Consider the following 16660-nt stretch of genomic DNA (forward strand, 5'->3'; position numbering starts at 1 on the left):
TCCAGGCGCGACTGCGGCGATGCGACCGCAAAGGATCACCCTCTCCTTCCAGTCATTGTGCCTGAACCAGGCGATGCGACAGCAGGGGCACCCTCTCCTTCCAGTCATTGTGCCCGAACCAGGCGATGCGAAAGCAGGGATCACCCTCTCATCCCAGTCTTTGTGCCCGACCGGCGGCGCTACGACAGTGTGCGTCACCATTAGCCCATTGTACAATCACGTGCTCGTCAATTGAGGGGTTCCTTCTTGCCCTCAACTGCGAGAGTATAAAAACAGCTGCCCCCGGACGCCAAAAGGAGGGCTCCGATTTCTTCTGTTGAGTAAAGTGCTCTCCCGTCTCTCTACTTCGGTCAACCTGACCGCCAACTCTTTGCGATGTTAAAATAAACAAGTTGTTTTGTTGTTACCAGTCGACTCATGCTTTGCCGGGACCTTCGGATGCTTCCAGTTGTACCCCAGGCCGCCAGGCCAACGCTACCCTTGGGGCTTGCGACCCAGGTACAACCACGGGCGTCAGCGCCGAGTTCCTCCCAACCGATCGCGCCAGCGGTGCGATCCAAACAGTACGAAGAAGCGGCAGGGGCACTCTCCAGACCGGTTCGAGCGCTGAGTCGATAAGGGAGAGAGGAGGAGTTCCTATTTCAGTCGCTGCCGTTGCGTGCTGTCGCTCAGCTTACACGGAACAGCCTGTTTAGTGGATCCACTAGAGAGGGGAAGACGTTGAGGGCTTGACGACACTCTCGCTCGCATAATCTGATTGACGCGCCCTTGCAGGCGCGAGCGCGATTCTCTCTGTATAGCTTTGCTGCAAAGGCCGGGGAGTGTTTCTCTCCGACTAGGAGCGGGCGACAGCAAGCGATGGCCGCAAGAGAAGAAGCAACGGCTTCAGGCATCGATGCGAGAACGTTTTACAGGCGCTCGTGCGTGCCCGAAGTTTCGCAGCCGGTCACGGGCCTGCTACGCGGAGAGCTGCCAACTTGGCTTCGAGGCAGGCTTTTACGGAACGGTCCGGGAATGTCTTCGATCGGCCCAGACCACTACAACCATGCATTCGACGGTCCCGCACTGTTGAGGCAGTTCACCATAGAGAATGGTCGAGTGGTTTACCAGAACCATTTCCTTCGAAGCGAAGCATACGTACGTAACCGGAGGGCCAACAGAATCGTCGTCTCCGAGTTTGGAACCGCGGCGCACCCTGACCCTTGTGCCACCGTATTCGAACGGGTGGCGTCGTATTTCTCCATGGACGCCACGGACAACGCTCTGGTGAACGTGATGCCCGTGGGCGACGAGGTGTACGCCATGACTGAGACACGTCACATGACTCGAGTAGACCCTGCGTCGTTGGAGACTGTGGAGAAGAAAACCTTGAGTAAAATGGTGGCTGTGCACAGTGCCACCGCCCACCCACATTTGGACCTCGACGACGGCGCTACGTACAATATCGGTACACACGTAGGTGCGCGTCATTCCTTCGTGCTTGTGCACTTTCCTCCCGGCGGATCCGAAAGCTCGGTGGATCGTGTCAGAGCCGTGGGCACGATATCGTTGCAATCTCGCATATCCGTGCCGTACATCCACAGTTTCGGAATGACCGAAAAGTGGGTGGTCGTGCTGGAGCAGTCTCTTTCCATGCACCTGCCTTCCATGTTAGCGACGAAGTACCTGGGCTACAAGGCGTACGTGAACTCGCTGAATTTCGATGCCGAGAAGAACGTCCGCTTTCACGTGATGAACAAGAAAACGGGGGAGCTTCACCCCACCGTGTTTGAGTCCGCCGCATTTTTCACTTTCCACCACATCAACGCCTTCGAGCAGGGCGACGAGCTCGTGGTCGACCTAATATGCTTCGACGACGACAGCATCATCAGGTCCCTCGACTACACGGTGGAAAAGCCCGTCGTGTTCAAGATGGGACAAATACGTCGTTTTTCACTGCCTCTGAAGCGAGGCCCGGGCGAGCGTGTGATCATCGAGTCCCGGGAACTAGCCAAAGGCAAGCTGCGCGGGGAACTTCCTAGAATCAACCAAGGCCGCAATGGGAAACCATACAAGTATAGCTACAACCTCAGCAACGTCGAAGGCGAAGAACACATGGCATTCGTCTCCAAGCTCGACGTCACTACAGGTGATTGGCTGCGCTGGGAAAGGCAAGGATGGTTCCCCTCAGAACCTGTCTTTGTAGCGCGTCCAGGCGCTGTTGAGGAAGACGATGGTGTCGTCCTGAGCTCCCTTCTGCACGAGGAGAACGAGAAGAAGCTCGCTCTGGTGGTATTGGACGCGAAAACATTCAAACATCTGGCCTTTGCCGAGTTTGACTGCCCGTCCTCAATTCCGGCGGATTTCCACGGATGGTTTCTTGAGAATCAGGCTTAAAAAGCGATTTGAACTGCTATGCAGGATGATAAACTTTATGTTTTACAGAATTTTTAAAAATAGCCTTTTGCAGATAGCATAAATATGGTCCTTGAGCTTCATTATTCAGAGAGGCGTACATTACTTGCACGATAATTCGAAACGCCTATTGAACTAATTCACAAAAAAATCACTAATTAATTTCTGAATTACGGCACCATTTACTGTTTGTAGCAGATAAGCTTGCAAGGCGTATCCACTTGCAACGAATTTTCAGAATGACGCCCGGTTGGAGATATGCGCTATCAATCAAACTCGCCGTAAAAAAGCACTGCCGTTCCACTTACTTTTTCATAAACAGCTATTTTGTACACTGAAGCACAAAAGTAACTGGAGCGTCCATGTATCTCGTACCACGCTTTGGGAAATATTATATCGAAACTGGTCTCATCTTGGAAGTTTATTTCAAGAGGATACGCCCTGCAAGCTCAACGGCTACAATTCGTAAGTTGCAATATGGGTCGTAAAGTGAATAATTAAGAAAGTAATAATTAATTTTGGTATTAGTTCAATGTGTGTTTCGATTTCTCATGCTAGTAATGTCCGCCTCTTCGAATATTCCAGCTCATCGACCAGAATTATACTATGTGCAACAGGTGACTATTAAAAATTCCATAAAATTTAAAAATGATCACAATTTATATTCTTCAAACATATAGTTTAGGCTTATTTTAGCACTGTACAAGGCTACACAATGAAATAAAGTCATTCTGCAACGTCTTTACGAACAGCGAACTTGCGAATGCGCTGCTCACAGGTTCGACAAGCTGCTATGAAAGCCAGATTAAAGGTATTGAATAACATCAGAGCGACCATTTTTAACTGACATGTCGGAAAAGCGCACGAACAATGTACTGTGTCTGTTTTGGTAAATCAGATGCATTTGCCACCGCCGTTGACGGACAAATGAGCACTAAAGATTTCCCGTTGAAGAGCGTTGTACATTCTTGTGTATTTATTATTTACAGATCAATTCATTTCATTGGAATATATTCAGCTGCAAACTTTCGGAGCGCGCATTTTCTTTTAAATTTTAATGCTTTTACAGATGACACAAGTAGACACAGTGGTACGAAGTTGCGTGGGTAGTCATAAGAAAACATTTGAGCGTGTTAATTTCGTGAATAACGTTAAAGGAGTCAGCATCATCATCAATCTGGTTACGCCCACTGCAGTGCAAAGGCCTCTCCCATACTTCTCCAACTACCCCGGTCATGTACTAATTGTGGCCATCTTGTCCCTGCAAACTTCTTAATCTCATCCGCCTACCTAACTTTCTGCCGCCCCCTGCTACGCTTCCCTTCCCTTGGAATCTAGTCCGCAACCCTTAATGACCATCGGTTATCTTCCCTCCTCATTACATGTCCTGTCCATGCCCCCCCCCCCCATTTCTTTTTCTTGATTTCAACTAAGATGTCACTAACTCGCGTTTGTTCCCTCACCCAATCTGCTCTTTTCTTATCCCTTAATCTTACACCTATCATTCTTCTTTCCATAGCTCGTTGCGTCGTCCTCAATTTAAATAGAACCCCTTTCGTAAGCCTCCAGGTTTCTACCCCTTACGTGAGTACTGGTAAGACACAGCTGTTATACACTTTTCTCTTGAGGGATAATGGCAACCTGCTGTTCATGATCTGAGAATGCCTGCCAAACGCACCCCAGCCCATTCTTATTCTTCTGATTATTTCAGTCTCATGATCCGGATACGCAGTCACTACCTGTCCTAAGTAGATGTATTCCCTTACCACTTCCAGTGCCTCGCTACCTATCGTAAACTGCTGTTCTCTTCCCGAGTCTGTTAAACATTACTTTATTTTTCTGCAGGTTAATTTTTAGACCCACCCTTCTGCTTTGCCTCTCCAGGTCAGTGAGCATGCATTGCAATTGGTCCCCTGAGTTACTAAGCAAGGCAATATCATCAGCGAATCGCAAGTTACTAAAGTATTCTCCATTAACTCTTATCCCCAATTCTTCCCAATCCAGGTCTCTGAATACTTCCTATAAACACGCTGTGAATAGCATTGGAGAGATCTTATCTCCCTCGTTAAACGAGTACTGACACCATATTTCGAAGTCGAGTTAACGTGTGAGATCAGTTTACGTGGGCACTGTTACGGTTGGCGTGTGCAAAAAGGATGCTCGACCACCATGCCGCATCGGAACGAAGTGTGACTTCCTAATTCGCCATGGTTGTCTCGAGTGAATGACCGGTCTGGCAGTGTCCCGCAGTGCTTACAGGCCCTTTTGTGTGTGTGCGTGAAAACCCTTTCAACGAACAAGACAGGACCCCCGGGCTGCCGCCAGCAGAGGCATGCAGCCGCCACTATCCACAACCAGACGCCCTTTCCACGAACTGCCAACCTCTACAGGAGAACTTCCGCGAACCAACGTCGCCTAGAAGAAAGGATCAAGCCGCCCCTCCCGGAAATACAGGCTCACTGAAAGTGAGAGCAGCTGCAAAGCCGCGACGGAGCTTACCATGTCCACTGGGAGAATGGACCAGGCACCCTTTCCGCGAACTTACGTCGCCTAGAAGAAAGGATAAGCGCCTCCGATCCCGGACCTGGGGGCTTGGTAACTGCGGAGGCGGGCCCGTACCGGCTCACTGAAAGTGGGAGACGCCCATCCACAAACCAGACCCAGTGCCTGTCACGTGATATTGACGTGAGCAAGATCCAGTCCACGATTTTAGAGAGCCTATTTAAAGGTGCCCCACAATGTATTTTTACACTTCATTCTCTTCATTTCATCTTTCACCAACCATTGAATAAACGGTGCAAGTTTCGCACTAGCCATCGTCTCGTCCTTGCCTGGTCGCCATGGTCTACCGGATGCCTGCAGCCCGCCGCAACACCACGGTATCCAATAGTAACGTCGGTCGAGCATCGATAAACAGGCGTCGCAAGAACTGATCGGCAGCGGTGAGATACACTACCCTGGAGGTCGCAACAGCACGCGCACATCGTCTGCGAAATATCAATGGCGAATACAGCTTAGAACTTATTTAAAATCAATTTTAAAGTACGTGCGCGCAGCCAACCGCATAACGCAGCACCTCGCGACAACGACATCAAGAAAGGAATTTAAACAGAGAAAACGCTACGTCACGCGTTTGCAACTAATCTGTGTTGCAGCTAGACTTATTTGGTTTAAGTTCACACATCTTTAATCCTTTACTTCGCTAGTTATTTTTCAGGAAAACGTTTCCAAAATGCTTTTTTTTTTCGATGTGCCTGATTGGATCGACAAAATAAATAAATGGACGAAATACACTCCGAATAATATATTTATTTGCAGAGCATCCATAAATGTTTGTTTAATTTCAGAGAAAATTGGCTTTATTACACTGCTTGAAGTTAGCTTTTCCAGCACCGATGCAGTAAACAAAACGCAAATGTCCCAAACACAACTTCTATGGCCTGTGACAGTTGTGACGAAACCGACTGTCACGTAGAATCACATTTAGTCTTGTAGGAAGGCCCAAGTATACGGCACACATCAAACCCAGCATTACAAGGAGTCTCATTCCACAGACTGCACAGCGTGCTTGCGTTTCCTTCTTTTCATACTTTTCTTTGTCCGTAATATCGCTCTAGCTTTCGACTCCAAGTGTAGTCTTCTTCAATCTGAAGAGTTGTCACTGATTACAAACTTTACGGTAGCTTCTTTGCAGAAAGCTCCCATCACATGTTCCGTCCAACGACGATGTGCGCAATAAGGGAAGGATATAAGCCGGGCACGTACCCAGGATTTTTTTTTTTCGGAGGAGGGGCAACCCAAGGTAACATTTCTATGCAAATGAGGGCAGCGGGAGGTACCTTTACTAGTACAACTGTGAATAATGCCCACCATACGCAATAAAGACGCGTAAACCTGCAAAAAAGAAATGAAGTAAGGTGTACCTCACAGGTACGCCTGTGAGATGCACCTATCCTTTACTTGGCAAACAAGGAACCACATCAAACAGACTCGCGCATGACAGAAGCGCAGGAAGAAAGAACACTTCCATGAAGTAAACCAGCGAAAATGTAAAATAAAGATTTCTAGCAGCGTTTGTTGAATTAGCTCTGGAGGAATTATATATATATATATATATATACATATATATATATATATATATATATATATATATATATATATATATATATATATATATATATAGTACATACGTTGACGCGAGGCCAAGCTCGTAAAATCGTGTTGCTTTCAGCTGAAAATGCAAAAGCTGCTCCAGCGGAAGTAGCAAAAGAGGTAACTTCAGTAACCGATGGAAAATTGGTTGAGGAAACACTGCCAGCTGACGAGCTCAACGAGAGCGTATCACTAGGGTGTCAAAGTTCACGCCTGCAGGAAGAGCCAGCTGACGCACTCGCAAGTGAGACAGGGCCGTTATTATCACCGGCCTAAAAGAACTTTGATCAGCTCTTACGTGTGGACAGAGAGTCACTGGCAGCCGAGCAAAAGAATGATGACAGCTTAGCTAAATTCCATCACACAGCTAAAGAAGGCATTGCTAGGCGCAACGTAACCGTACAAGAGAGAGGAGGATTGTTGTATCGGCACTACAGAGACCGAAAGGGTAGGATTCTAGATCAGTTAGTCGTACCTACTAAGTACAGGGAGGGCCTTTTGAGTCTCTGTCATGGAAATGGGTGGTCTGGCCACCTAGGCATAAACAAATCGAAGGAAAGATTGCTTATGGAATACTACTGGCCTGGCTGTTTCAAAGACGTAGAAAACTTTGTAAGATTATTCTACGCCTGCCAGCGCTCGGGTAAACCAGGAGAAACACGGAAAGCTCCACTAAAAGTAGTGCCCTTAATATCAGAACCTTTCAGACGACTTGTGATAGACACGGTGGGCCTCTACCAATGAAAAAGTCGGGTTACAGGTACTTGTTTACCATGCTGTGTCCGGCTACAACGTTTCCAGAAGCAATCCCTCTGAAAGAGCTCAGCTCCACCAAAGTAGTAGACACGCTTTTGACAGTATTCGCACGAGTTGTGTTTCCAGCCGAAATTCAGGCGGATCAAGGGTCAGTATTCACCAGCGCACTGACTTCCACATTCTTACAAAACTGCGGGGTAAAGTTGATACACAGTTCCGTCTATCACCCTTAGTCAAATAGCGTAGAGAAGTGGCATTCAGTGCTTAAGCGAGTTTCGCGGGGGCTCTGTTACAAGCACAAGGAGGGCTTGGAGAACTGCATTCCGGCCACTTTGCTTTGCGAACGGTTCCTCATGATGCTACATGGTTCTCGCCAGCAGAACTAGTGTATAAGAGGACGCTCCGTTCTTCACTGAGAATGTTAAGTGAGACGTGGGAGGAAAGAGGAAAGAGGAAAGAGTCCAACAGTGGTAGAATACGTGCTAAATCTGCTGGAACGGCTAAGTGCAACCCAAGAACTAGTCGAAAAGAACGTGGGAGTAGCTCAAAAGAAAGCCAAGTTCTATTACGACAAGAATGCGAGGCTTCGTACGTTTATCGCCGGAGACCAGGTAATGATCCTCAAACATTCAAGAAAGAACATGCTTGAAGTTCACTGGGACTGGCCCGTTAAAGTGTTGCACAAACTTTCAGATACTAACTATGCTCCGAAAATGCCCGGTGGCAGGAAGGAGGTGAGGATATACCACTGCTATTTGCTGAAGCCGTACGTAGAGCGGAGCGGAGTCGTTAACTGGTACCATCAAAGAGCAGGATGACACTAGACAAAGTTTAATGAGTATAAGGCGACCTCCAACTCTGAAATCAACCTAGAAGAAGTAAAAGAACATTCGGTAAGCTCGCACACTCTTGGACCCGAGCAGCTAAATGAGTTAAGAGGACTGTTAGACGAATATCTTACAGATTCAGCGATCGGCCAGGTAGAACCGAACTAATAACGCCTGAAATGCAGCTGACATCAACCGAAGCCGTAAGATCAAAGCCTTGCAGGATGTCTCCACGACAGAGAAAAATTATGGAGGCAGAGATACAGCGCATGCTAGAGTTGGGAGTTATTGAGCCCACTGAGAGTGACTACACGTCACCGCTAATACTTGTAGAAACCCCAAATAAGGACCTTCGTTCGTGTATTGATTACAGGAAGTTAAATGGGCCATCGCTAGGGATCAGCTGTACCCGATACCCAACATTGAGGAACGAATTGAAAGAGTTAGCGCCGCTAAATACATTTCAACTATAGATCTCGTGCGGGGATACTAGCAAATTCCCCTTTCAGAAAGTGCCAGCCGCTATGCCGCATTTATCTCACCTGTAGGCACTTTTCGCCTTCTCACCCTCAGCTTCGGGCTGAAGAACGCGCCGCTTAGCTTGTCCAAGTTAATGGATATTGTCCAAAAAGACTTGCAGGAGTTCTCCTTGCTACATCTTGATGATGTAGCAATTTTTTCGGAAAGCTGGGAAGAGCACGTATCACACCTCGAACAGGTGTTCTCACGGTTGAGGGAAGCCGGCTTAACGATGAAGGCGGAAACGTGTAGGTTTGGCTGTTCCCAGGTTACTTATCTGGGCCATGTTGACAGTCAGGACACGAGACGGCCGGCCGAGCTGAAAACAGCTACGATTCGAGATTTTTCTCAGCCGCGCACGAAAACAGACATTCGTTCATTTTTGGGACTTGTGGGGTACTATCAACGGTACATTCCGAATTACTCGCAAATGGCAAGTCCATTAACGGACGCCCTTCGCAAGGGAGCACCGAGTAGCGTACACTGGGATAAGGACAAAGAGAACGCTTTCCAAGGTTTGAAAACGCTATTGGTTTCTAGTCCTGTGCTTCGCGCGCCAGACTACACAAATGAATTCATAGTTCAGTGCGACGCAAGCGACAGGGGTATGGGCGTAGTACTCAGTCAGGTCGGCGACGATAATGAGGAACATCGTATCTTCTATGCCAGCCGTAAACTAATTGTAATAGAGGAAGCCTAAAGCGCTCCAGAGAGGAATGGGCTTGTTTAGTTTGGGCAGCCCAGAAGTTGTCGTGTTACTTGTACGGAGCGAGGTTCATCTTCGAGACCGACCACTGCCTCTGGCGTGGCTCAATCAAATGTCACACAAAATGGCCGCTTGCTCCGATGGAGCCTCACTCTCCAAGAGTACAACCTCTCCGTTAGATATAAGAAGGGAAAGTTGCATAGCAATGCGGATGGTTTGAGCAAGCTAATTTGAATTCTGCATTTAAGGGTCCCACCTAAATTTTGTGGTTGTTATTGCTAATTTTGTTAAGCCAAGAAGATCCCCTCTCGTTTAGCAGGACTCCATCCACGATTGCTCAATTTTTCAGCAAGAAATCGCTTCAAAAATTTGCGTAGCGAAATGCAGCATTTTTTTTTTGTTTCTGCACTTGTGTTTTCTTTGAAGCCTAGCGGTTCTAAAATGAGATCCAAGATACGTCATCTCGGTGCAGAGCCGTGTTGTGAGGTTCGCATTGCAGTTGCTGTCCTTGTGTTTTGGCGCGGTGTCATCATTTCACAGCTGCTCGCTGCAAGCCAAGGCATCCCCCCTTGCCACCAGCCAATATGTTCCTGCCCAGTCATCAGCACTGGCCAGTCGAGATGGAGCAGCTGTTACGTTCGACCTGCGGGGGCTGGCAATCTTCGCGGAAGCGACCGTCGAACTCTGCCCGGCCCGCTGCGATGAGTCGCTTTGTGAAAACAAGAATGCGCCTCGTCAACAACCCGTTGGCGCCGACGGGTCTGCTGCGGCGACTAAGGACGACAATACGCCGCGTCCCCAAGCGAGCGGCGCTGGGATGTCTAGACCACGGTGTAAGAAGTATACAGAGAGGTGTTGACACTCTCCCCTCGCAGCGTGTGAGAGGGCTGTATGTTCGGGGGTAGCGAGCCAGGAGAGGGGGCGTGGTCACAGCCGACGTAGAGGGCGCTGTGAAATGCGGTCCCAAATCGTGGCGAGCTGCCACGCGCGTGCTGCGCTACCTCGCAGTTTTTGCTGGTGCGGCTGCACTTCCTTGGTATTTTGAACACGTTTTTTTTATTCCCGTGTTTGATGGCCTTGTGTTTAGCTTTCATCGCCATAGAGTGGCGATGGTGGGCATTACGCAGACGAAAGTAGCAGCGCTTTTTTTGTGAGACGTGTTTGCTATGGGAAGAAAGTGTTCCGTCCCGAACTGCAATTCGCGCTACCGGACTTGCACGGAGCGTGTGCCCCTATTCAAAGCTCCGTTCGACAATGTTCGTTTAGAGCAGTGGCTTGTGCGATTCCGAGGGCAGACCGGACTTTGACACCTACCGACCATGTCTGCGCTCAAGCATTTTTCAGAGGACGTGATATCCCGGACATATTACGCGGAGCTCAATGGAAAAGTGCTGCTTAACGCCGAAAAGAGGCCTGTACTGTCTAAAGACGCAGTTCCCACCTTATTTCCAAATTGCCTATAGTCCCTGACACGGCCAAACAGACCTCGAAAGCAGCCTTTTAAGAGGGAACCTCCTGGGCGGGCACCCAAGCGACGTCGGCCGAAAGTCGACGACAAGAGTGCGACGCAGCATCTGCAAGCTTTTTTGCCCGCTGCGACACCTGTGGACTCGGAAATAGCCTTGGAGCCAGCGGCTAAGCGAAATCATCTTCAATCTGATGGGAGAAGGAACTTCAGTGTGGCTTGATAACAAAAGACATGTTCCTCACCAAGAGCACATCTGAGGACCTTCGAGTCACATCAAAATCCACAAAAGAACTTTGTAATGCTCTCCTGCACGATTACAATTTTAAATATGTCTTGACAAGCAAGATGAATAAAGATCCAATTGAACGTTTCTTTTGTAAGGTAAGATTGGCTGGAAGCCAGAATGACCACCCGTCAATGCCTACTTTCTTGCAGCTGTACCAGACATTATACATTTACACCCTCCTCAAGCCTACTAAATTTGGCAACTGCAGAGTAGTTGAGGGAGAGAAGCCACTATTAGACATATTCGATTTCAGGGCCTTTATAAAGCCGAACAATGTCACATCAGCAAATGACTTCGTAGATGCGGTGAAGCAGAAACTCGACAGCCTTATCTGTGTAGAGGACTGGGAATGTGATGATGTCCGTTAAGAGCCAATTCAACAGTAGCGAGCGGTGCCGCTGTGTGCAGCCGGTGCCCTCGGCGCCGGGCATGCCCAACGTGTTTTCGAAGAGACCAAAAACCCCGTGCACTTCAGCTGCTGCCACGCTGCTGCGCTACAGAACTTAGATGCGAAATCGCTGTGCTTCTTCGCCCGTTCCCGCGGCCTGACACAGGCAACAAGCGACACCGCGTCTTGGGAAATGGGCTTTAAGTGCTTCGCGATCCGCATGATATCATTAACTGCTGTACAGCACATACTTTCGTATCAGTAAAGCATTAGGCCTGACACACGCATGATTTTATTACATGTAAAGCATTTTCTTAGCGCTTTCAGTTGTACTCACGCTACTAAACTCGAAAATTGAGCGTGGGCAGTGGAATCTCAAGGTGCCAGCCCACTGATCTGAGCCCGCTGGTCGCGGCGCCATCTGTCGTCTCACAGTAGAACTACAGGGTGCACCCCGCCGCGGCCGAACATACTATGGACGCGCCGGCGGGCGCAGTGTCAACACCTCAGTATATTCGTACACCGTGGTCTAGACGCAGTCGGCGGACCAAGTATTGTTAGTGGAATCGCCGTCACCATCACGGTTTGTTTGGAGCGGGGGACTCCTAGAAGGAGGTGTTCGGCGGCGCCGTCTCACGGGTCTTAGAAGTCGTCAGTCAATGGACAAACGCGGCGGCTACTGTCTGCGGGGTCAACTCTGGGACCAAGAGGCGCCTGCTCAGGGCAAGGCCCGTGCCTGCGAAAACCCTCTCACCTTGGTGTGGTCAGTGAAACCTGTGCAGAAGCGAGTGTGTAAACCCTCCCTATCAAAGGCGGGTCGGCTACGATAAATTTGGACGATCCGAATTGGTCGACGGTTGAACGGCCGTTTTCCCTCACCTAGGGATCTAGGGAGGACAGAGTGTTTTTAAGCGGCCGTTTACGGCTGCTTGGTGCTGCGGCTGCTTGGCTGCTGAGTGTGCATTCTCTTTCAGTCATGCTAGACTGATGAACTGTAACGTTCTCATGTAGATGCTGTAAATAAATTCCATATTCCTCGTTCTCTATGAGAACAAATCTCTCCCTTCAACAACGTCTTCAGCGTGGATGAGTTAGACGACGGCATGGGCCAGCTACCATGTATTTCATGCCCGACATCAATCCTTACAGTATGTATGTATGTATGTATGTATGTATGTATGTATGTATGTATGTATGTATGTATGTATGTATGTATGTATGTATGTATGTATGTATGTATGTATGTATGTATGTATGTATGTCCGCGCCTAACCTATTTCACAACTTGGTTCACTGGGTTTGTGCCGCTTTTCAGAATAATCATTAATTAATTCATATAACTTAATATATTGAGTGTCCTGTGATTTGACGGGGTGGGCATAGACAGCCTACCTTTCAGCCAAGGGTTACTGGCCCTTGGCTACTTCCTCTGCTCACTGGATGGCGGAGGGTTGGTGCTGCAAGTCCGAGCTGAGCGACGCAGACTTCGATCGCGCGGAGGTTGTCGCTGTTTGAGGCTGCATCACAGTTATTGCGTATATACCCCTACATCCCCATATGATATGCTCTAGGGTGGTTCTAGAGTCACAATGTATGCACTTGTCAGTCATGTGTAAATATGGGTGTATTAGGTGCATGATGGCTGGACTGGGATAGGATCTGGTTTGTAACTGCCGCCATTCGACAGACTAATTTTTGCATAATTTTGGGTGCGGCGGCGGGAATATGTGCCTCTGCAATCTATGGTGTTGTGTAATTTCATAAAATCTGGTGAAAATCTGGTGATTAGACCTTCCCACTCCCACTCAGCGGTTGTCGGTGAGGCGGGGCTAGACGAGGCTCGGTCCGTAAGCCCTCGAGCCATGCAGTGCGCTGCCTCATTACTACCTTCTGGTAGTGTGTGAGCGGGAGTTCAGATGAGATGTACACTTTTGTCGTGGTTATTACCTAATTTTAGGAGTCGTTGTGCCTCTGTGGAGATTCGACCGTTGGCGAAGTTTCGTAACGCAGTCTGGGAATCACTAATGATTACGTCCGCTTGTGTTTGTGCTATGGCTAACGCGGGAGCTATTTCCTCTGCTGTTTCTACGTGTGGCATGTTGACTGTAGCGCTCGTCGTGCATTTTCCCTCGTAATTTATCACCACTACTGAGAAAAATGATTGCATGAAATATATTTCATCTCCCATTTCACGCCTATCATAATAAAATACCCAATAACATTGAATTCGCCATTCATATCCAAAAGATGGATGCGCTGCCATCTTTGCAATAAATAGAGCGGTACAAGAATGTTCATTTAGAGCCGGAAATGCTGGTGTTTAGTTCCATTATTCTTTATTTAAATAGTGGGTAACCAGAGTACTTCACCTCGTTGCTTTGCGTTCACATACAACTACGTAGTAAAACCGACAAAGGGGTGTAAGTAGGCTGTGGACTGTGAGCACGAGGATTCCTTATATATGCACTGAAAAAGTTAATTCTGTTGCTTCACAATTTTGTAAAATTGTAGCACTGCCAACAATTGAACTCCTTACCTGCTAACGTTTACCTGTTCAGTTTACTGCCATTGTTCTATGCCCAAAATATTTTTTTGCTCTGAAAACCTTATCCGAGCGTCACCTGTGCGCTGTGCACAAACAGGACCGACGCAGTAGCAAATGGTGTGGTCCTTGCCACCCTGAAAGGCACGGCGGGCTTGGTATGCCCGTCTGTAGCGCCACTGCTCCAACGGTGATGAGGAGGACGAAGTTAGCCGAGCACGCGTGGTAAAGAACGCGCCCGCGCCCGACTGTACGATCGCCATCTTATATCACCACGCCCTCGTCTTTGGTCAGGCCGGATCCCTCAACATCGAGGCACTCTACCACAGAGGAATCTACACTGGTGCCGCCTAACCTCAAGAGGCGTTCTATATGGAGACGGTGCAGTAGTCAGCCCCGAAACGCCGCCGCTCGGACAAGAACCCACCGCCATCCTGGACACAGGCAGTGCGTGTGCGCCTGCCGAGCGATCGTGACTCTGAAACCGCCAGCATCGTCTGCATGGTCATCACGTCCGCGCCCATGGTCAGGCCGACTCCCGCAACATCGAGGTACGCTACCACGCAGGAATCTACAATGGTGCCGCCAAACCGGCGTTCTAACGAGACTGCGCAGTCGCTAGGCCTGAAACGTCGCCAAACGAACAAAGACCCGCCGTCAGCGTGGGCACGGGCGAACGTCGCAGTGCGCGTGCGCCTACTGAGCGATCGTGGCTCTGAGATCGCCAGCATCGTCCGCGTTGCGGACGGCAGGTGCCATGTGTTCTACCGCAGGGGCGAGGCGGAGTCTTTCCAATTTCAAGAACATCGGACATGTGGGGATCTCGTCAAGCCCAATGAAGGCCAAGGCTTCATGTTTGGTCAGTTCTTTGATGAAACGAAATACAATGTGTGTGCGTTTGAGAGCACCACCAAGTACATACTGACGATGCTCATTGAAGGGTGCGATTGCTCTGTATACACGCGCATTTCAACCGTCACCAGCAAAACTTTCGCAATGCTGGGTTCCGAGAAATGCCCCGGAGTGGTCTCCTTCGTAGCTAGCGAGTTGTACCAGCGCGTGGACAAGCTCCGGTCAGAGGGCCAGACATGCGACGTAGCAGTCGCCTATCTGGAATTCTACAACAAGGTTGTTCGAGACCTGCTGTACCTTGACCCGGCCAAGACCATTGCCATATTGAACCTCACCAAACACAAGGTGAAGGACGCTGGCACCCTCCTCCAGCTGCTCTTGAAAGGAAACAGGAGTCGGACGCATCACGTCACCGATGCGAATGCTGAATCTGCATGGTCGCACGCCATCTTCCAGAGCTACGTCGCACTGGCGGAGTATGTGACGAGCCCGAGCAAAGAAAGTCGCGCCTCGATGTGCTCTAGTGAGCTTGCCAGCTCGGAGGGCGCAGCTGCGGCTAGTAGGAACATAAAGGATCAGATGCGCGAGGGTACCAAGCTCAACCTGTCGCTCCTGACCCTCGGCAACTGCATCGACGCCTGCTCGAAGAACTGGACGCAGCAAGTGCCGTACCAGGACTCCAAGCTGAACCACATCCTCAAGGACTCGCTCGGTGCCTCGGGCAAAGCCCTATTGATTGGGACAGCGACGGCGTTAAGCTCAGCTCCACGGAAACGTATAACACCCTGTAGTATATGCTGAGCGGCCCATGAAGATCGAGCTGCGGGCCAAGAAGAATGTGCTCAATGCGAACGTGCGCATGTCCGTGCATGTACAGCGCGCTCATCGAGGAGTACAAGCAGAAGGTGGAAGGCCTTCAGCATAAGCTTTAGAAGGTGGAAATGTGGAAGGCTGTAGTCGAGGCTGAGGTGCGAGAGCTGGAAAACGGGTCTGGTAACCAAGACGCCCTGCTGCAAGCTCAGGAGAGCACTGGTGGTGACAATTGTCCAACGAGATATAAGGACGTCCTGTAGCCCATCATGGAGATGGGCCCAGTCTCGGAATGTCGAGCACTTGAGGCCAACTCACTGTGTGTCGCGTAATGATCTGCGCTGAATTACAGGCATGTAAAGCAGCATTTTCGTTCCGCTCGGGACTTAGTGGGAGAAGATGAGTGCGCCTCTAGACAGGTCTTCGATAAAGCTATTTCGTGGTTTCGTTGAATCATAATTGTTAATATATAAATAAATTATCTGAAAATTCGCATCACCGTCTTCGCGCCTGTCTATCACTTTAGCAACTTACGCTCAAATGAACTATGTATATGAAGTGCGACGGGAAAGTTCAAGGCATAAAAAACAGCAATACTCGAGGGAAGCGTTGTTGCGCGCACTGCTGTGCAAGAAACAAGTCATAAACCATCACTGGGGGCAAAGTTTTGGCGAATACGATGACGCAAGAACCTTGTGCCATCTGAATGTAAGGGTAACCCATGCAGCAGCCGGGATACCTGACTAACTTGAGGAGCATTATCACAATCATCGTGACTATATGAAGAAAATGAGCCGCGGTAGTCCAGTGACAACGGCGGGCTGCTGCTGTACGCTGGGTCGGAGGTTTGATTCATGGCAGCCGCGTTTTGATGTGGGCAAAACGCAAACACGCTTCTGTACTTCTATATTGAGGTGCACCTTGTGGGATCGCATGCGCATCCCGATATCTCCGGAGCGG

At 49.2% G+C, this 16660-nt stretch overlaps 1 protein-coding gene and 1 pseudogene across 1 annotated transcript; both read left to right on the top strand.

Annotated features, from left to right (window-relative positions):
- Positions 1 to 671: 671 nt before the first annotated feature.
- LOC142579167 (beta,beta-carotene 15,15'-dioxygenase pseudogene) lies at positions 672 to 5206 on the top strand (annotated as a pseudogene).
- A 9091-nt stretch (positions 5207 to 14297) lies between these two features.
- LOC142571454 (kinesin-like protein KIF18A) lies at positions 14298 to 16188 on the top strand. Its single transcript, XM_075679818.1, has one exon. It carries the CDS (start codon positions 14540 to 14542, stop codon positions 15689 to 15691), a length of 1152 nt encoding a protein of 383 aa, XP_075535933.1. The 5' UTR covers positions 14298 to 14539; the 3' UTR covers positions 15692 to 16188.
- Positions 16189 to 16660: the final 472 nt, after the last annotated feature.

This window comes from Dermacentor variabilis, chromosome 1 (assembly GCF_050947875.1).
Source record: "Dermacentor variabilis isolate Ectoservices chromosome 1, ASM5094787v1, whole genome shotgun sequence".
Taxonomy (NCBI): Eukaryota; Metazoa; Arthropoda; class Arachnida; order Ixodida; family Ixodidae; genus Dermacentor; species Dermacentor variabilis.

What these genes read in the sequence shown, in the direction of transcription:
- LOC142571454 (XM_075679818.1), top strand. Translation starts at nt 14,540, where the DNA reads ATGGTCATCACGTCCGCGCCCATGGTCAGGCCGACTCCCGCAACATCG.